Source organism: Saccoglossus kowalevskii, chromosome 4 (genome assembly GCF_978046115.1).
Source record: "Saccoglossus kowalevskii chromosome 4, keSacKowa6.1, whole genome shotgun sequence".
Lineage (NCBI taxonomy): Eukaryota > Metazoa > Hemichordata > Enteropneusta > Harrimaniidae > Saccoglossus > Saccoglossus kowalevskii.
In genome coordinates, this window is record NC_140644.1 from 46,223,486 (window position 1) to 46,247,216 (window position 23,731).

At 34.1% G+C, this 23,731-nt stretch overlaps 1 protein-coding gene across 1 annotated transcript in view; it reads right to left on the reverse strand.

Moving 5' to 3' along the window:
- LOC144362329 (START domain-containing protein 10-like) overlaps positions 1–23,731 on the reverse strand; it is a 144,659-nt gene that overhangs the window by 95,153 nt on the left and 25,775 nt on the right. Inside the window, exon 2 of the mRNA XM_085498185.1 lies at positions 7,532–7,679. Within this exon, the coding sequence (XP_085354311.1) occupies positions 7,532–7,679 (148 nt within the window). The remainder of the gene's footprint in view (positions 1–7,531; positions 7,680–23,731) is intronic.

The window sequence follows — 23,731 nt, forward strand, 5'->3', positions numbered from 1 at the left end:
CTTGTGACGATGCAGTTTCGCTGGCGTTGAAGAAACTTGGGTATGAAAGTATTCGACCAATCCAGCGACAAGTCATTGGATCGGGGGGAAATGCACAATTTACTCACTACCTTCGTCGGAGTTTTACTGGGCGAAATGTTGTCGTACAGTACATCATGAGACACCAACGCACTCTCCCTTTGTTTAAAATTAGATAACTCGCGTTCGCAACTTGTAGTTCTGGATAATACTTGGCAGAAAACGATCTATACTCGGCGAGACGATCAAAGTCATGCGTGACATAAAAAAACTCCGCGATTTGACCTTTGCATAACAGTTTAACTCCGCCCATATGCAAATTATTACTACGTCATCGAGATGCATGCATAATTAATAGCAAGGCCAGTCCTGCAGGCTATAACAGTCTCTCGGGCCTTACAGCCCTCGCTTGAAATGCCTTCGGCATTTCGCAAACGCCTACGGCGTTTGATTAATATTAATATTAACAAGCAGCCTATCGGCTGAGATAGCTCCGCTGTTAGCAATGCACATTTCAATTAAAGAACTGAAGACATCATTAGAAAATGAACAATATGAATAGTATCAAAGCAATCGGACTTACGGTTTTTAACAAGAAGTCGAAAATATCACTTTTTACCGAAAATTACAAAAAATATTCACCAAAATAAATTAATTAAAGAATTGAAGATATCATCACAAAATGAACAAATCTGAGAGGTCCACATGTAGTACCTATATATGTAATATCAAAGCAATCGGACTTACAGTTTTCAACAAGAAGTCGAAAATATCACTTTTTACCAAAAATGACAAAACTATTCACCAAAATTAGAGAATTAAAGATATCATTAAAAAATGAACAAATCTGAGAGAGGTCCACATGTAGTACCTATATATGTAATATCAAAGCAATTGCACTTGCGGTTTTTAACAAGAAGTCGAAAATATCACTTTTTACCAAAAATGACAAAAATATTCACCAAAATTAGAGAATTGAAGATATCATCACGAAATGAACAAATCTGAGAGAGGTCCACATGTAGTACCTATATATGTAGTATCAAAGCGATTTGACTTGCGGTTTTTAACAAGAAGTCGAAAATATCACTTTTTACCAAAAATGACAAAAATATTCACCAAAATTAGAGAATTAAAGATATCATTACAAAATCAACAAATCTGAGAGAGGTCCACATGTAGTACCTATATATGTAATATCAAAGCAATTGCACTTGCGGTTTTTAACAAGAAGTCGAAAATATCACTTTTTACCAAAAATGACAAAAATATTCACCAAAATTAGAGAATTAAAGATATCATTACAAAATGAACAAATCTGAGAGAGGTCCACATGTAGTACCTATATATGTAATATCAAAGCAATTGCACTTGCGGTTTTTAACAAGAAGTCGAAAATATCACTTTTTACCAAAAATGACAAAAATATTCACCAAAATTAGAGAATTGAAGATATCAACATGAAATGAACAAATCTAAGAGAGGTCTACCCAAGGTACATATACACCAAGTATCAAAGCATTCAGGCTTGTAGTTTTCAAGAAGAAGTCTAAAAAGTAAAACATTGACACGGACGACGGACGACGACGACGGACGACACCGGACGACGACGGACAATCACTCATATGATAAGCTCCGCTCGACAAAGTCGACAGCGGAGCTAATAAAAAAAAAACACACACGTAAGGCCAGAGGGACTGTCGACAGTCTAATAGGCACCGCGAAATGTTGGAATTGAATCCCCTCCCCCCCCCCAAATCACATAATGTAATATGCATTATTTTTTTTTATAATTTTGTTGATAACGAAAAGTAAAGTATGTTCTAAAAGAAGTTTTGAATAATACAAACACGAATACATTGCTTAGTGGTTAGTACCGGTAGCAAATGATCACGGTAGCACAATCTGGTCATTCTGTGTTTCACAAGTGAATAACTTACTTGTTTTCGAAGTATTGCAATTGTTGATTATTATTCAGTAATTATTATAATAACCCACAAAAAATTAATTCGTTGAATTTTTATGAATTTGAAGTAATATTCAACTTAGTTTCATCGTAAACGAATGATTTCGGTCGAATGTAAATGCTCGATACGATTCAATATCCGCCATGTTTCCATTTACATGTGGCTCATTTAAATATGTTAATACGGTTCAGTGACCTCGTGGTGAACGCAACGCGGTACTGTAGAGATTCACCGATGTTGTAGCAAGATCTTTATGCTATTTTGACTGGGAAAACGTCATGATTTTTTTTTTAATCCAAAAATTAGTTGTTTAAAAAAAAAATGAGCATTCAAAACATTGTTCACAGAAATAACACAGCTCATTGTCGAAACGAAGCATACGCATTCAGGCTATTCACAATAAAACATCATACTCTTGAATAGGTGTAGATGACTACTGTAACGGTAAAATATAAATTAGACTCTTTTAGGCGTCAGAAGTGAATGAAATATCCAAAATATTAAAAAGAAAACTGCCGAAAAAACGCTGGGCGATTTCATGGTCCGTTGCAGACTACTCGACCGACCGTCCATGCACATGTTGTCACTGTACATCCGTCATGTTGAATCGCAGGAGATCGGCAAAATCTTCATTACAACTAACAGTTTAATGCTCACAACATAAAAAATACGATTATAATCATAGGCAACCTACTATTATATAATGAACAAGTCATTGTCAATGACACGTCCTCCGTTCCGTTCATATTTGAGTGACATATACATTCAAAGCAGATCATGACCGAAATGCACCTGCATATGTACAACACATTGTGCTAAATCTGAACAAAATCCATCCATGCATGACTGAGATCAAGTTCTGGAATTGTGAAAATACGTGATTTTGATGCATTTTCGGCCTTAAAATGGCCATCATTCCACTATTGTTAAGCATGAAACAAATGCACATACATATTTGTGACATGATGTACCTTGTGTGTGTGAAGTTTGAACTCGATCAATCCAAGCATGTCTCAGATACGGATCCAGGACTGAATTCTTTAAAACAAAATGGCCGCCAGTCGGCCATTTCGAACCCGATCCAAAAAAAAAATGACGTGCATCAAGGTCCTATTATGTTTAATGTATGTACCAAATTTGAACAAAATCCGTCCATGCATGACTGAGATCCGGGTCGGGAATGGTGAAAATGTGCGATTTTGATGCATTTTCGGCCTTAAAATGGCCGCTATTCGGCTATCGTTAATCAGATCATGAAAAAAATGCATGTGCATATGTCCCATATAATGTGTGATGTATGAGTGAAGTTTGAACTTAATCGGTCCATGCATGTTCGAGATACAGGTGATCACGGACGAACGGACGCACGGACGGACAGACGGACGCACACAGGGCAAAACATAAGTCCCCGTTTTCGGACTGCGTCCGAACGGGGACTAATAAATTGATCGATATAGGGACACCCCCCCTCCGAGTTGTGGATATTTCGGAAATCGCGACACAAAAGACCGGATATCGATTTAGTTGAAAGCTATGTCCCCATGTACAATAATTTGACAGTTTACGAACTAGTTTCGTAGATTCGAGACATCTGTTTGCTTTTTTGGCTTTTCACAAGAATATAAAGCTGGCAATCATCATAATATTGACGTCCGTACGTCACGGAACGTACACCAATCGTACCCCAATAAACATTCAATTTTGCTGTAACTGTAGAACTTACCTTTGCAAACACGTTTCTTATGCCGCCGCCTTCTTGAAGTTTTTGAAATCAAATAAAGTTAGTAGTTCTTCTAGTAACTAGTGAATGAGACCACTGAGCCGAACAGAATACATGTATAAACAGTACTATAATAAATTGCACGCAATGGAGAAATCATGTGCCGTAATAACAGCAGTGTTACTCACAGATCTAATCTACTGTAAAATATTTTATTTCAGCTGGAATTACAGTAATTAATTTATTCTGAGCATGCGCAGACGTTCTGTCAATGTTGCCGGGAGAGGTAATTTTTGATAAGAATTGTGAAAAAGACCCACTTGGGATTTTCAGATCTGGAAAAAAAATTACGTGCATACTCAGCAGACACTTGTTCATCAACCTGCCAAGTTTCACTGATATCTCCTGTAGAATTTCTGAGAAAATGTTGGAGACGAAAAAATGGACATAACCTGAATTATAAAGTCCCCTTTTCAGGCTGCGCCTGAACGGGGACTAACAATTTTTTGTACATGCAAATGTGGAAAGTACATTTGAATCATAGAAGAAGATGACCTAAATAAATATTTAACTGACATATTCCACTGGGAGATGAAATATTAAATGTGATATCACTAGTAATACTGACATGTAAAGCATGCAATGGCAGCTACATTTTCACTAACATGATGTGTGAACAATCAAATATTGGCTTTTATGAGGGTGAACATTAAAAGATACTGCATTTATATCTCAAAAAAGTTTAGGCTTTATTTTATTTTCATATACATGTATGTATAGAATATATCTCCAAGAATCTGTGTAAAATAATAGAAACAGTTCATATCATGACATGACAAAATCACAATTATAGTAAACCAAATTAATTGGATGTTGAGATTTGTCTGAATTTTCTTAAAAACAAAATGGCCATGTAGTTGGCTTTACAAAACGAAGAGATGTGCATTAACTACAATGGCCACTAGTTGGCCATATTTGAGGTAATCACCAAATTATCACACATGCATATGGTACACACTTAGTGTTAAGTATGTGCAAGGCTTGAAGTGAATTGGTCAAGGTATACCAACATGTACATGTACATACTGACACATTCACTGAGATTAAGCTAAAAGTCCTCTTTCAGACTTTGTCCCAATTTAGAATTAAAATGAAGTGCATTATGGTTTTATTATGTCAAATATGTACCAAGTTTAAACCAAATTTCTGCACACACGAAACGAAAACTGACTTTTGGCAAATTATTCGACTAAGCACTCGCCTCCCCCCCCCCCAAAAAAAGTACCCTGGGCGAGTAGGGTATATACTCACAGGCATAATATATACTCAATGGTTTATATGTACATGTATATACTCACAGGCATAATATATACTCAATGGTTTATATGTATATGTATATACTCACAGGCATAATATATACTCAATGGTTTATATGTATATGTATATACTCACAGGCATAATATATACTCAATTGTTTATATGTACATGTATATATTCACAGGCATAATATCTACTCAATGGTTTATATGTATATGTATATACTCACAGGCATAATATCTACTCAATGGTTTATATGTATATGTATATACTCAGAGGCATAATATCTACTCAATGGTTTATATGTACATGTATATACTCACAGGCATAATATATACTCAATGGTTTATATGTACATGTATATACTCACAGGCATAATATATACTTAATGGTTTATATGTACATGTATATACTCACAGGCATAATATATACTCAATGGTTTATATGTATATGTATATACTCACAGGCATAATATCTACTCAATGGTTTATATGTATATGTATATGTATATACTCACAGGCATAATATCTACTCAATGGTTTATATGTATATGTATATACTCACAGGCATAATATCTACTCAATGGTTTATATGTACATGTATATACTCACAGGCATAATATATACTCAATGGTTTATATGTACATGTATATACTCACAGGCATAATATCTACTCAATGGTTTATATGTACATGTACTTGTATATACTCACAGGCATAATATCTACTCAATGGTTTATATGTATATGTATATACTCACAGGCATAATATCTACTCAATGGTTTATATGTATATGTATATACTCAGAGGCACAATATCTACTCAATGGTTTATATGTACATGTATATACTCACAGGCATAATATATACTCAATGGTTTATATGTACATGTATATACTCACAGGCATAATATATACTTAATGGTTTATATGTACATGTATATACTCACAGGCATAATATCTACTCAATGGTTTATATGTATATGTATATACTCACAGGCATAATATCTACTCAATGGTTTATATGTACATGTACTTGTATATACTCACAGGCATAATATCTACTCAATGGTTTATATGTACATGTATATACTCACAGGCATAATATATACTCAATGGTTTATATGTACATGTATATACTCACAGGCATAATATCTACTCAATGGTTTATATGTACATGTACTTGTATATACTCACAGGCATAATATCTACTCAATGGTTTATATGTACATGTATATACTCACAGGCATAATATCTACTCAATGGTTTATATGTACTTGTATATACTCACAGGCATAATATCTACTCAATGGTTTATATGTACATGTATATACTCACAGGCATAATATCTACTCAATGGTTTATATGTACATGTATATACTCACAGGCATAATATCTACTCAATGGTTTATATGTACATGTACTTGTATATACTCACAGGCATAATATCTACTCAATGGTTTATATGTACATGTATATACTCACAGGCATAATATATACTCAATGGTTTATATGTACATGTATATACTCACAGGCATAATATATACTCAATGGTTTATATGTACATGTATATACTCACAGGCATAATATCTACTCAATGGTTTATACGTAAATGTATATACTCACAGGCATAATATCTACTCAATGGTTTATATGTATATACTCACAGGCATAATATCTACTCAATGGTTTATATGTATATGTATATACTCACATGCATAATATATACTCAATGGTTTATATGTACATGTATATACTCACATGCATAATATCTTCTCAATGGTTTATATGTAAATGTATATACTCACATGCATAATATATACTCAATGGTTTATATGTACATGTATATACTCACATGCATAATATCTTCTCAATGGTTTATATGTAAATGTATATACTCACAGGCATAATATATACTCAATGGTTTATATGTACATGTATATACTCACATGCATAATATCTACTCAATGGTTTATATGTACATGTATATACTCACAGGCATAATATATACTCAATGGTTTATATGTACATGTATATACTCACAGGCATAATATATACTCAATGGTTTATATGTACATGTATATACTCACAGGCATAATATCTACTCAATGGTTTATATGTACATGTACGTGTATATACTCACAGGCATAATATCTACTCAATGGTTTATATGTACATGTATATACTCACAGGCATAATATATACTCAATGGTTTATATGTACATGTATATACTCACAGGCATAATATATACTCAATAGTTTATATGTACATGTATATACTCACAGGCATAATATCTACTCAATGGTTTATATGTAAATGTATATACTCACAGGCATAATATCTACTCAATGGTTTATATGTATATACTCACATGCATAATATCTACTCAATGGTTTATATGTAAATGTATATACTCACAGGCATAATATATACTCAATGGTTTATATGTATATGTATATACTCACATACATAATATCTACTCAATGGTTTATATGTACATGTATATACTCACAGGCATAATATCCTATATCATTATTTGGATTCACCATACATACATCTCGACCTTCTATCATACTTTTATCCCATAGCTTTCTGAAATGTGGATCGTGAAGTACATCATACATTGTTTCTGCTTTGACATCAGGGAAATTCCTGTAAACCTGGAAAGGTAGAAAACATACAAGCATGTATTATTGAGGGAAAAGAGACGATATTGTTTTTAGTGATTAACAATGCAAGAAAATTAAATGTTGAAAGAGTATCTAACTACTATGGTGTAACCTCAAATGCCACCATACATGTATCTAGGTCTTGTTCAGACAAAGTGGCACCAGGTTGATACACGAAACATCATCTTTGCGCAAAATTGGCCCATGACTGTGTTCAATTTCACCCAAACTGCACAAAAGTTGAGCAGAATTAAAATTTGTCATTTGAATCAAACCATGAAAATACATAAATCAAAAACCACTTTCCTTGAACAAAATCAGGGATAGCATACAATGTATCTGAGAATGAACAGATGAAAATAGAACCAAAATACCTTAAAAATTATCAATTCACGTACATATACATAATTCATTTAAAGTGCGTGTAAAATGGCTGCTATTTTCACGCCTAAAATTATCCATTGATACATAAATATTATTTATTTTTATGTTTTTAAGCATAAATTTTTTTTTTCAATGAAAAAATGTGTCTTAAACTCAGTCTACAGCAACTTTATTTTTGTGTATTTTAAAACAAGGCTCCCATTAGCTTCTCATTTGCATACAGAAATTCCCCTTGTGACGTCAGAAGGAGAACTCGCTGGGCAGCTTGCATTGCCAATACGTGTAAATAAGGCAAATTTCTTGTGCTGTTTTCTCGTCTTTGACTAAATTTCAATTTGTGTACTTGTTCGTCGAGGAAGAATGGACCATAATGAACACATAGTATCAAGTTTGTTTTATGGGATTGAGTTAGATGCGAAATATGTCCATTCTTGTGTAGCTGGTCACTGTCACGGCACACGTTTGTACATTGCCGCTGGACCCCAGCACTAGACAAAATCGAATTTGACGCTTGAATTGCCTCGTTTTTAGCAGGTTACTACTAGGCACGTCACTACACTGTTTTATTTCGTTGATTGAATATTCAACTCCAATCACCGAACAATTCAGAAATTTGTAGCCTGCGAAAATGAGGACAATTAGCAGTGTGTAATGGTTGCGTAATTTTCTGTTTGTCAGACGCTTCGTTTTTGTGTCACTGTCAAAATTATTGCTAAATTTCACATAACACGGACTAAATAGTCTCTATAAAACAATAATCAGGATCGCAAAAATGTCAAATCATTTGAAAATCTCTCTCTCTCTCTGATTATGGACTGGTTCGGAATTTATTTTTTCCAAAAGTGTTGCGCCAGGTTTAAGCTGTCGGCATTTCTCTTTAAAACCTAGTTGTTTTTTAATGCACAAGGACAGTTTTTCGAAAATGAATCTAAGGTGAAGTCAACACTATATATGATACTGTAAGGAGAAGGTCCACCCCAACCTTTTCTCATTATTTTCATGGCTTTTGTCCACTGATGTCGCACCTTCAGGTTGATTCAAAACGTGTGAATGCTTACACTATGACTATACATATTACTGCAACCGCCCACAACACAACGTTTAACCACCATAAACAACTTCTAAAAACTCTCTCTCAAAAAAAAAAAAAATATACGAAAAGCCGACCAAAAAATGTATATTGTTTAAAAGTATATTGAATGACCAGTGTTATGACGGCTCGGAGTACGACTTCCTCTCATATTTTGACATTTGGTGGTGCACTTTCGGCGAGAGTTGGAAATCCGGAAACAATCAATCGTTCCAGGATAGGTGGGCGTAGCTACAGCACGAGAAATATTTCAAATTTACTTGGATACGAGTAATCATTTTCAGCCAAAAAAACAATAGCTGCCCATTTCAGTGGGACATAGATCTAAAATGAGAAACGTGTGGGTGGGCATTGCACAGGCACTTTAAACATAGTTGAACTCTGGTGACCTTGCCCTTTGTTATATAATATTATTCCCTTTATCATAGTTTGTTTCAATATGAATATGATTGTCATAATTAATTTTTAATACTAGTTTTGGGGTTGAAACAACAGTGGGAAAGCAGTTTACCGAATGTCCTTGATAGATGTAAATATCTTACAAAAACATTGGCGCCTAATTTGTTTAATTATTTTAAGGGACATAATTTCAAGCTTTATTCAAAGTAATTCAGTTTTTTTATTATAAAAACAAATGCTGCATCTCAGACAAAAGTGCTGTATTTAGACGCGAATAGATTCATAAATCATGCAACATACCAGAAAATCTTTTGCCCAAGTATTTTGTACAGGTGTCTGTCAAAAATTAATGAGACAAATATAAACTGCCTTTGAAAAGTAAAAAAAAAAATGCCCTCTATGAATACCTATCATGTTGCAAGCTCTGCTTTGTAATGCAAAAATGTTTTAGTCTAAAACTCTTTTTCTTAAGTTGAGGCATTCTAAATAATGATAATATTGGAAAGACACTTATATAATTGTGCAAAGTTAACTCAATAGTCTGGATATTAGCAAATACTGCTCAGTTAACAACTACTATATATGCTAACTTATAGTATAATTATCTTATGTGACTTAATAGGATATAACTGATTGTACAGTAATAACTTTAGAAAACTGATTGCACTGAAGAATACTGAATATGCTTTACAGCAACTTATAGTATAATTATTGTATGTGAACTCTCGGATATAACTTATTGGACATGTACAGTAGCAACTTTACAAAACTTATTGCACTTAGTTTGTAACTCACTGAACAATGAGGACTGCTTACTGTAGAATACTATCTTATAATGTTTAACTCCAGTGGTCTTGAATATTTCACTGAACAATAAGGACCAGTACCGAGTACAACTGTTTACTGTAGAATACTATCTTATAATGTTTAACCACAGTGGTCTTGAATATTTCACTGAACAATAAGGACCAGTACCGAGTACAACTGCTTACTGTAGAATACTATCTTATAATGTTTAACTACAGTGGTCTTGAATATTTCACTGAACAATAAGGACCAGTACCGAGTACAACTGCTTACTGTAGAATACTATCTTATAATGTTTAACTACAGTGGTCTTGAATATTAACCTTGACCAGATCTAATTACCATACAATGACTTCTCACAAAGATCAAATGTTAACTAATGTATAAATAGAAGGCATTTTCTAATAATGAACTCCAGAAGGCCCTGATTATAATAACATGGAAAAACATACTCAAGTCACACAATGGAAATGAAATGACACACATAGCCATGTATGTAACAGGATCTAAAAACTAACTCTGCGACGCGATTGTGCGACTCGTTGAATGTCAATTATTGCACTCTGCTACAGGATCGCAGTGTCACTCTGCGAAGAGCATGATTCCCATTGGCTGGTTGGTTTGTCGAACAGCGCGAATCCCAATGAATCACTGTATGCCTTTTAAAAAATTAAGTTTTAAATGGTAAAAATGGTACGGTAAAAAATGTGTGTAAACACTATGTACCGGTGTCATGCACATGGAAGACAAATTGTGGGACCAAACAAATGACACATGATTTACGGTGATTAGACACATCACACCGCTGGCTAGAAAAGTTAAATATTGTAACATGCACGTTGGTGTTGACTGCCTATTTACGGTGTAACGTTATCGCCATCTTGAAGTTGTAAGACTTCGTCCCAAAGACTATGCTCATTAGCATAGGCGGCAGCTTCAAAGCGAGAGGAACGCGAAGTACTTTTCACGGGTTCTGCAACGAATGTTGTACGTCTGCTTTGACTTTGTTGAGTGCATCAAGGAAAATAATTTGCACGCAGTGAAATGACAATCATTCACGATGTGCACCGTTTTGCCATGACAGCAGTTGTTTGCAATCGTCTGCCTTCGTTTAGATCATAAACAGACTCCAAACTTGTGGTCTACGATCGATCAGCTGGTATTTTATCCACCAGAAATGAAATACTTTGTAACAGTTGTGAAACGTAAACAAAAATGGCGTTGGTTTGTGGTATGAATGTAATTATTTTTGTATCATAATTTTCGAAGTCAGTATTACTGAAAATTATGGTTTATTTTTTTAAATGAAAGCCAAATTTCGGTGGTCCAATTTCTTTTTTTTCTTGATTTTTCAATAATTGATAAAAACGGTTACTTTGTACCTTGATTCGTCATCCCAGCTTTTCCAAATTTCAGAAAGACCAGTGCTCAAACGCTAACGCTACTACATTTCGTTAATATTTGCATAATGTTTATAACAAGTATATGTATACTACCGGTAATACTCTGTTGTTGGCGATTCTGATAGAACGGGTGACAAGCTTCCTGTCGCAAACAATGCATATTAATCTAACGTCCATTGTCAGCATTATTATCAGTCAAGACTTTGTCCGAGAAATCGTTTTATTTTCTAAGTCTATATTCTATTTTAATAACATCTTACTAACACAATGACAATGAAAAGAAAGAAAGCAAATACACCAATGACAGACAAGGCAAAGAAAAATCTGCAACTCAGGGTCATATTTACTAATTTAGACTTGCCTGGAGCCTGTTGTGATTCCGATGAAAAATTACAGGACTTTCGCGTTCATCCCTTGTTTACACTATTTATATTGATTTTTCAAAAATGTTTCATCGGAATCGCAACAGATTGCAAGCACATCTGGGTCATATTATGACCATCGCGAGTGGGACGATTAGGCTGAAATATTCGCATCAATGCGAAAGAGTTTCAACTACTTAACCGATGACGACACTGATACGCGAGACCGTTGAGGGCAGGTGATCAGGCGAGGAAGTGAGTACAGGAAATCTGTTGCTCGTCGACATCAGCCAAATAAACAAAGCCATCGTTTTCGTTTATGCAGAGAGCGTGCACCCATCTAATTTTCCGTTGACACTGCCGTTTTAGTTTTCTATCTTCAGCAGTAGTTTCAATCCATTCACACAGCTTTACGTTTTTTCCTAATAAAACGATATTGATTGCCTAGAAACAGTTTGACCCGCTACACGCTTTATTTGGAAGTTCAAAGTGATGAATATAGTCATAACAAATAATACTTGCTAATGACAAAAAGGAACGTAACATCGTGTAAAACGTACTTCACACTCTACTCGCTTTAAAGCTGCCGCCTATGCTAATGAGCATAGTTGCGGACGAAGCCTTGCAACTTCAAGATGGCGTTAATGTTACCAGCTCCTTGATGTTGCACCGTAATTAGGCAGCCAACACCAACGTGCATGTGTTTTGTAACCCCTTTCATCCCCTCCGGGGGATGTTATATATGCTAATAAATCAATGTTAAATACTTGCTGATTAACGAACCGTGCGGTAAATACTTGTTTACCGTAGTTCGCGAGCAGTCCGCGAAATAACCATTTAAAACATTTCATTAAGGAATGCGGTGTACCCTTACATCGGCCGACCATTGAGATTCACTCTTTTCAACCAACCAACCAGAGTATCAGAGTATCAATATTCAACATTCAGCGAGTGGCACAATCGCGTCGCAGAGTTAGTTTTTAGACCCCCTTACATACCTAACATAGCTGTACAAAATTAACCCAATGCAGCTATTTGAGAAGATAACTGCTCACAGTAAAAACTCACAAATGTGTTTGAAAATAAACTTTGAACAGATCTAATTACCATACAGTGACTTCACACAAAGGTCAAATATTAACTAGAGTAAAAACAAAGGCATTTTTCTATAATAAACTTAAGATGGCACTGGTTTCAATAAAATGTATACATGTTTGTTTATACCATATATCAATTTCTAATCGATCATGTAAAATTTACCTGAGTTATCGCGCACACAAGTGAAAACCAATCAGGAGCCATCTCTCATTAATTATGCAAGCAAAATACACCAACATCGAACTTGGCTATCTTTGCATGTTTGTTTATAACATATATAAATTTCAAACCGATCGGGTTACTTGAGTTATCACACCCATAAGTCACGCCAACACAATGCCAAAATCTTCCCCTTACTATACCTTCCCCTTGGTTTACACTACACTACGTGCAAGGCAAAAACTGATATGCTTACCAATGTTATTTATGACTGTCACTGGAATCGTAAAAAGGAAGATCTGCACGTATGTATGTACCAATGTATGTATGTATTAAATTTGAACAAAAACCAACAAAGCGTGTCCAAGAAACCACACTTTCAAAAGACAAGATGACTGTCAGTCGGCCATCTTGGATAAAATCACTAAACCATGTGCATATGTCCCACATAAAGTACTAACAAATGCAAATGAACTGATTATGTTCAGAGGGTTCTGAAATATGACAGATGAATGGAGACCAAATTCAAATAAGAACTAAAAATGTGTTGTAAAATGTGAATCTCTTACATTACAGTGATCCCTACCAGAGATTGTAACATGTCGTACCAGTGCTGATCTCAGCAAAACATCTACCTTTGGGACATAACTATAAATATAGACAAATATAGGCAAAAACAAAAGCGCTTCAGTACCAGATCTCCAGATTGACGAAGCTCTCAGGTACATAATTTTGAATTTCTGATTGTGTCAAAATTAATTAAACTTGCATTATATATTTTTTGATAACAGGAGTACCTAATTTATGTTTATCCTGGGCATAATTAGTCACAGCATTATTTGTTAGCAGACTTGCATACTTTTTATCAAGCTCCATCAGAAAAATATTTGTTGCATGAAATTTTCACTAAACCTGCCGATGCTAGATTTTATCATGCTGAATGCTGACTGTATCTAATTTCACCTGAAAAAATTAAATTACTATTTATTAAATCAACCAAAAATTATTGTTAGTACTAAATCCCATACAAGAAAAAATAATTTCCATTTGTATCCTATAATTCATGCTCTTGGAAAAAACAATTAATTTTCCTACAGAGAATTAATTGTTTTTACAGCAGTAACCTATCAAGTTTGAATAAATAGAGTAGATTTTATATTTTGGATGAAAATGACTTCAAATTTGGCTAAATTACATATAAGCACAAAAATACCCCAATACAACATTCAACCCATCATGTCTTGCCTTTGTACCAAATATAAATAAATTTGTAAAAATATTCTCAGAGATGGACAGAACAATAGTCACTAGTCAGTCTTTTTGAATTAAATTGTGAAAAAAATGACATACATACATGTACATTAGTAACCAACTTTCACATTTACAAAGTTTGATTGAAATCCGAAAAGGCATGCCTGAAAATGGCTGATTACATATTACAATTTTGGTGAAAGGTCATTTAAACAAAAATAGAATCAAACTTATTAGTACGTCAGAGAAATGATGTTGAACGAAACCCGATTTCTGACAATGAGAACCCACATAAATGCATTGATACTATATGACACTACAAACACTTTACAGGAAACCACACAATAATGAGTTAATTTTGGAATTGAAATGGCATGAAATTTTGAACTACTGTAGCTTTTTTCTGCCCACATCAAATAACTAGGTAATAATAAATCAATACAAGAAATGTACATAGAAAATAACCTTGAATGAAAGACGACTTAAAACTACTTCCTGTCAAAATGACGTCAAGAATGCATTTCCTTTTCTATTATTAGATTAAAATAATTTGACATGACATGACATGCCATCGCAATCACTGTACACCTAGTTTAAAATTCACTGTTTGCAAAGAAAGCAACACATTTACATTTGAAACATTGAACATTTGCATAGTTAATTTAGCGTATTACACAGTTAGCAAAATAAGTGAAAATAAAATATAGCGAATAATTAAAACAGTACATATACTATAAATAGTTCAAGTTTCACTGCTAAGAATTATTCATTCAATAGCATTAATGAGGACAACAAATATTCATAAAAGTCACTTTAACTCTGAGTGAAATTTTCTCACTCCTGAACTGTTGAAATTAAAGTGCTTTACATTGAACTCTCCTTATCTCATCATAACAATCAACTTTAACCTAAATTTTAACATTTTTTTAAGTAATGACATACATGTAGATTGATAATTAATTTCTACACATGTAAATAGCATATACTGAAAATCATTATGAATTTTAAAACTGTTTTTTCAAAAATATTAATTTGGTTATAACAGCTAATTTCATGCTGTGTAAATAATTAATGCAATTTGTTGAGTTCATTGTAAAGAAGCAAATTGATTCTATTTCCACAGTACATGGTGGGGTCACTTCATTTATCAGAATGTACGAGATGTGATATAGAGAAATGTATATAAAGGAAAAGTCAAAGCAAACATGAAAGATGAAAGAGCTCCACAAATGTAGAAGAATGTAATTTACAGATTTGTTTAAATAAATTTCTCACAACAGTGGATATGATGTCATACATAATCCTTTGCTGAAAATTAAGAAGGTGGACTACATAAATTGATGTAAAGTTGAATATCTGGAGAATGAAAAGTGACCTTGTGGTCAGTAGAGCTCCACTATAATTGACAAGAGCACAGGGCAGTGGCAGTTACTACAGTAGGTGGATAGGAGAAGTGGTATCTATGACAGTTTAGTAATTGTGACAATGGTCACTGGAAGGGCATATCCCATAAGAGTAAATGAACAAACTTGAGAGAGAACCAGTCCATGTGTATACATTATGAATTTCAAAGCAATGTGGCAGGTGGTTTCTGAGAAGAAGTGGAAAATGTGCAAAATTATTAACAAAAAATTAAACACTGGCATATGGTGCCATGAAAATAATAAGTCTGAGTGTAATTCATGTCAACAACATTCTTGCAAAGCAATCTGACAATGGGCTGTGGACAAAATCATTTTTACCATAAATGATAAAAAATATTCCCAAAAAACAGAGGTTTGCATGTGACGTGATATAACAAATTTGACAGAGGAGCATCCCAGGTATGTGCGGTATGAATAGCAAGGAATCTAGCTGACGGTTTTGGAGAAGAAGTTGTTTGAATGAAAATGTTGACGGACGATATACTAGGGGTTTTTCTAGAAAAAATGAACAAGGGAGGGAGAGGAGCTAGCACAGAAACAATATGGCGGATTGATCTGGAAACGCCATTGAAACATTTTTCGAGTAATTTTAGTGTATTTGGTGTTCAGACACATTGTCAGCTGGTGTTGCTGGGAAGTTTTCATGGAGAAAAATATGATTGAAAAAGATTTCATGTTGTACGACAGCACGGAAGTGCGCAGCTCAAAAAATATACCGGGTATATACGAGTTTAAAGTTCAATCGGCAATTCGGTAAGAGGGCGCCATTCTCAATCAAAGAAAGCTTAGAAAGAACTCCCATGTGCTGAGAGTATTGGAGACACATTAAATATAATTTGAAATTACTTAGCTGAAAACTAATTATGCAAATCAGAAAATTAACATGAACAGATTTGATTGTAAAACTAATGAGGTCTGCGCAATGTAACAAAAACTCTATGTACCAAGTTTAATTGAAATGTGATTAGAACCAAAAAATTATGAATTATTATGCTAATTAGGGAAATAATATGAACAGAGTTTTACCCCAAACTAATTACCGGTAGGTTTGTACATTGTCCTAGAGCATCTTTGTACTAAGTTTCATTAAAATGGAAATTAGTACTTTAGATATCAGTGTGAAAGCTTAAAATTGGTTAATTATGCAAATTGGGTAATTAATATGTACAGATTTTAACCCACAATTATCCAGGTCTGTCCATTGTCCTACAGCATCCATGTATAAACATTCATTGATGTGATCATTAGTACCTGAGATATCAGTGTGAAAGTTGGAAATTGGTTAATTATGCAAATTAGGTGATTAATATGCACAAATATTTACCAAAAACTAATTGGGTCTCTGCATAATTCTAGATTCATTGAAATGTGATGATTAGTACTTTAGATATCAGTAGAAAAGCTGAAAATTAATTATGCAAATTAGGTAATTAATATGCACAATTATTTACCCTGAAACTAATCAGGTCTCTGCATAGTCCTAAAGGATCTATGTACCAAGTTTCATTGAAATGCGATGATTAGTACTTGAGATACCCGTGGAAAAGCTGAAAATTAACTAATTATGCAAATTAGGTGATTAATATGCACAAATATTTATCGGAAACAATCAATCTCTGCATAGTCCTTGAGTATGTAAGTACCAAGTTTCATTGAAATGTAATGCTCACTACTTATATCAAAAGCTGAAAATTAATTAATTATGCAAATTAGGTAATTATATGTACTGATATTACCATAAAAACTATCAGGTCTGTGCAGTGTCATATGACATCTATGTACCAAGTTTCATTGAAATGTGATGATTAGTACTTGAGATATCAGTGGAAAAATCGAAAATTGACTAATCATTATGCAAATTAGGTAATTAGTATCCACGGATTATTACCAAAAACTAATCAAAACATAGCATTAGTTCAGAGCATCTATGTACCAAGTTTCATCAAAATCCAATGAGTGGTTGTTTAGATATCAGTGGAACAGCCATGGAATCACTAAAAAATAGCTAATTATCATGCAAATTAGGTAACACACGCACGCACACGCATGCGCGCACACACACACACACACGCGCACACGCGCACACACACACACAGGTGTCCCATGAATTGTGGAGCCACCATTGAATTAACTTTTAATATAGTTGAATTAACTTTTAATATAGTTGCGATATGAACTCGATTAAAACGCGTTCCTATATAGGGTTGCGTTTTAATTGGAGTTTAATTAAACTCAATTACAATGCAATACAATGGAGAATTGCACTTTAATTAAGTTTAATTAAACTAGAGTTGAATATCCCGTGACTAAACATAGAAATGTTTGCGAAGCTTAGGTTTAGTATCGGGGTAAGGTATGGTATAATTATATTAATATTAATATAACATGAACCATACCTTCCCTGATACTAAACCTAAGCTTCGCAAACCTGACTTAAATTCGATTAAATATTAATATAAATTATGAAACATTGTGGAGCCACCAATTTGGGGCTCCACTTGTACAAAGGGCTCCACTTTGTTTGCGTATGCCTGGTCTACTGGCTCCACACACACACACACACACACACACACACACACACCGACACTGACATACACCGGACAGGCGACGACAGGTTGGTCAACCCATAATCTCTGCTCGGTCATCTTCGATGACACTGAAGCTAAAAAAAACTGTAAATTGCATTTTTTTACATTTAGGGAGCTCTTTTATCTGGGAGCATTATGTTGTTAGCCTTGACTTTTCCTTCAACAATTCTGTATTATTCGACACTGATAATCATAATCAAATACTTTAAATAAGTAATTCACAATAAATTATATTATTTTTTAATTTATTAGGTTGTTATACAAATGTATTTACCTGTCGAATCAGTTTGAGATTATTCTTCACAGCTAACACTCAGCATAACAGTGCTTGTAATTTTGTTTTTGTATTTTGCTCAGAAATTGGCATTACTGTTTTATAGTAGCACAATAGTTGTCTTACTTATTATTGTACTTACTTGAAGACCAATAGATAGTTGTGATATTTTTCAAATAATGTATTAGTAAGTGTAGACACCAATCTGATTAAAATAAGATCCTGGTTGGCTTAATTTTTATTTTTACATAATTACTATAATTATTATTTATTTTAATTATTTACTAGTAGCTTCACGGTGAGTGGCTTTCGCGGTAATTGGGTTTCGTATCTGTAGGGTTTTGCGGGGAGTAGGGCTTTGTCCCTGTAACTAGTCCTTTCATCCTTGTTGAGAATTTAAGTTTTATGTTTCTTTAACAACTGGCACTATTCTGGGAATACCATCCTGGAAGGAGTTCCAAAATAAAACCCATGCTCTGATAATGCCTCTAATTTCAAAGACCAATAAACATTATCATTATGATCTTATTGGTGTTGCAAAGGATAGTTGAATATTGTTTATTGAAATTAATGATAATCTCCATAACCGTTTTCCAATATAGATAAACTGTAGTACGTAACAAACTGTATAACTCAGTCTCAACAATGAAATAAAGGAATGTATACATTTACACTATTTATACTTATTTATTATACTTTTATTGCTACTGTACTGACAGAAATACTGTATTTCTAAAGATGCAATAAATATTATTATTATTACTAATGCATTGCAATACAACTAATTCAAATTGAAAGAAATTACAATATAAAGTATTCATCAGTAATACTTCCCAAAGGCGTATTTCGTGGTCAGTGTTATTTATGAAAATATTTGTTTATAATTTTATAAACTTGCTTGGCAATACCCACCCCAAGTAGATATAATGTGTACAAATTTTAATAAATAAAGATATACTAACAAAAAATGAAATATTAATTATTTCATATTTTATTATATAACCTGCACAACAGTAATCAATATTTTTCCTTGCTAGAATGATGTGTAACTTTATATGGGAATCCTGATAAAGTTCACAACTGGCGATTTAGCAGTATTAGGGATTGTCAACTTCCCGTGAATTTGATTACCTAACATGTTTAGGTTCATGTGCTGCAAGTTGCAGAGCACGTACCTAAGCGGACGTGCTCTCCCCCAGCAAATAATTAAGCCAAGGTGGTTTCGATATCGAAATCAAAAAACTCTCCGATTTGACACAATATGGGAAGTTCAAATTACTAAATGAAGTACAGGACGACGAAGCTGAAATATCCAAGAACCAACACATACCAAAAATCTCAAAAGTGAATATTTGTGTTGTATTTTAATTCAAATCGGAATGAAAGTGAGAATCTGTTAAATAACATATTGGCGATCCGCTCTGCTAGAATTGCCCTTAAAATTTGTTTGTGTGATTTTCAGTGTTTTTACGTATTATTTCTTCTGTGATTTTTTGGCTTGGCCGATTCCGCGCACCCTAGTTATTGGAAAAAATTTGGCCCACCGTTGCCATAGCGACAGCCAAAAAAATGATTTTTCATTAGCTTTGCCCCAAATGTATCTCCTACAAATTCAGGATAAAACACCTCAGACATAGCTCATTCTACTCTGCTTGAGTGTGGGCACAAAATTACTATTTGAATTTTTGGTATCTTTTTTCATTGCTGAGAAATTTGACCCCAAAGTTGGGGTTACAGTTCACCAAGAATTGATTTTTTTTGGCTTGGCTGATGTTGTTCATACTTGACAGGCAGGTCGTACCGCCACTAATTGGAATACTTTCGCCCCAAATTTATTACCTACTGCCAGTCTTGTAATAGCAGGTCATACTTTTTATTTTGGCTACATTGCCTGCACATCGGTAAGAGATCATCGGCGTCGGCATTGTTACACTGTATCAACGTAATCCCAACGCAACTTTGAACTTTGAATGAACTGTTAATGCTGCCTTCAATCTAGAAAATACTATTGCAAAACAGTTGGAAATAACAGATTTAACAACAGAATACATCCTAGCAATAAAATAAAGTGACTACTAAAGACTGAGTGTTTTTTTGGCGAACTTCGTATATAGTGCCCGGTGCCTTCCGTGGCAACAACCGAAAACATGTTGCTTGTTGTTTTTAGGGGAGCCGATCGCCAACCAGCCAACCGGCTTGTTGGCGATCCGCTTCGCTGGGATTGCCCTTATAATCACTTTTGTCGTTTTGTGTGTGTCTGTGTATGTGATTTTCAATGTTTTCACGTATGATTTCTTTTGTGACTTTTTTGGCTTGGCCGATTTCTCTTAAACTTGGCAGGTAGGTCACACCTTCACCCCAGTTATTAGGAAAAATCTGAAAAAAATGTTTGGCCTACCGTTGCCATAGCAACAGCCGAAAAACTGATTTTTGGATAGCTTCACGCCAAATGTATCTCCTCCTACAAATTTCGGATAAAACACTTCAGACATAGCTCATTCTACTCAGCTTGAGTGTGGGCACAAAGTTACTATTTGAATTTTTGATATCTTTTTTCATTATCGAGAAATTTTACCTCAAAGTTGGGGTAACTTTTCACCAGCAACGGCTTTTAACTCCTCTGTGATTTTTTCGGTTTGGCTGATTTTGTTCATACTTCACAGGTAGGTCCTAATCCTGGCCCACCACTGCCATTGCAACATCCAAAAACTGATACTTTCGCCCCAAATGTATTACCTCCTACCAGTTTTGTAATAGCAATGTTGACCATGCTTTTTATTTTGGCTACGTTGCGCACTGGTAGGAGATCTCCGGCACCGACATTGTTACACTGTATCAACGTAATTCCAACGCAACTTTGAATTTTGAATGAACTGTAAATGCTGCCTTCATTCTAGAAAATACTATCGCAAAACGGTTGGAAATAACACAGTCCCGGATAGAGCGACTGTGGAAATAATAAATGTAACAGCAGAATAGGTCCTACCGGATTCTGTCGTAAATTCGCCCATCCGAAAAATCGCCCTGGGCGGTTGCACGGCTGGTGGGACCTTATTTTGGGTTCAAATTTTCAAAAAAAATATCATCAAATATTTTTAGGGGGCTTATATTTTCATTGAAAAATCCACCTACACCGTCTTTCAACACCGGCAGTTGGATAACCCAAAACAAAAGAAACTAAAATTGTATACATTTTTTTTAGCTGGATTAATAAGTAGACAGCACATCTTACTCCAAAAAAATCACATTAACAAACATCGTGTGCCAAATACAATTATTTTGTTACATTTTATTAGTAACGAAAGTATATTCTAAAAGAAGTTTCAAATAACAACGAACACAACTGCATTGCTTAGTAGCGAATGATCTCGGTAGCGCAATCCGGTCATGCTGCGTTGTACATTAGTTGATTATTACCTAGTAATGATTATAATAACGTGCAAAAAATAAATTCGTTGAATTGTTATGAAATGCAAATAAATTTCAACTTATTTCATCGTAAGCGAATGATTCCGATCACATTTTCAACGCTCGATGCTGTCGAAATGAATATGCGCCATGTTTTGACCTGACCTGACAGGTCAAATCGATAATTTACCAATGAAAACGATGGATGATGCCAACGTGTTCTAATTACCATAAACATTTAAATATGTTATTGAATCCAGCATGGAAGAGATTTGCCGATGTTGTTGTACGATCTTTTGGCTTGGATTTTGATGGGAAAGCGGCATGATTTGTTTTTAAATAAAAAAATTACTGTAGAATACTTTATTTTCGCTTGGAATTTATTTTCGCTATTTTCGCTGAAGGGATGATTCCGTGAAAATAAAATCCAGTGAATATACTTTTTTTCCTATATTTCACATTAAACTCATGAAAAATCAGCGAAAATAAATTCCAAGCAAAACGCCTGAAAAGCCTTTTCAGCGAAAATTAATTCCAGCGAAAATAAAGTATTCCACAGTAGTTGTTTTCAAAAGATAAACTGAGCATTTGAAGAATAATTTAACATTATTTACAGCGATAACAACTCATTGTCGAAACGAAGCTAACCCCATTCACCGTTAGTCGCAATAAACATCAATACTCTCAAATAGGCGTCAATGACCACAGTGACACTTTTAGGCATCAGAAAAGATTAAAATAACACTTTAAACAAGCAGCCTGTCGGCTGAGATAGCTCCGCTGTTAGCAATGCACATCGCAATTAAAGAACTGAAGACATCATTAGAAAATGAAAAGTATGTACAGTATCAAAGCAACAGGACTTGCTGTTTTCAACAAGAATTCAAAAATATCACTTTTTACCAAAAATAATCATCAAAATTAGATAATTGAAGATATCACCACAAAATTAACAAATCTGAAAGAGGTCCACATGTAGTACCTATATATGTAATATAAAAGTAATCAGACTTGCGGTTTTTAACAAGAAGTCGAAAATATCACTTTTTACCAAAAATTAAAAAAATATTCACTAAAATTAGAGAATTAAAGATATCATCATAAAATGAACAAACCTGAGAAAGGACCACATGTTGTACCTATATATGTAATATCAAAGCAATTGGACTTGCATTTTTTAACAAGAAGTCGAAAATATCACTTTTTACCAAAAATGACAATCAAAGAAAAGCTTAGAAAGATTTCCCGTGTGCTGAGAGTATTGGAGACACATTAAAAATTAATTCAAAATTACTTGAACTTGAGGTGTTGATGGAAACGCAGAAAACTAATTAATTATGCAAATAAGGTAACTAATATGAACAGATTTAAGTGTAAAACTAATAAGGTCTGCACA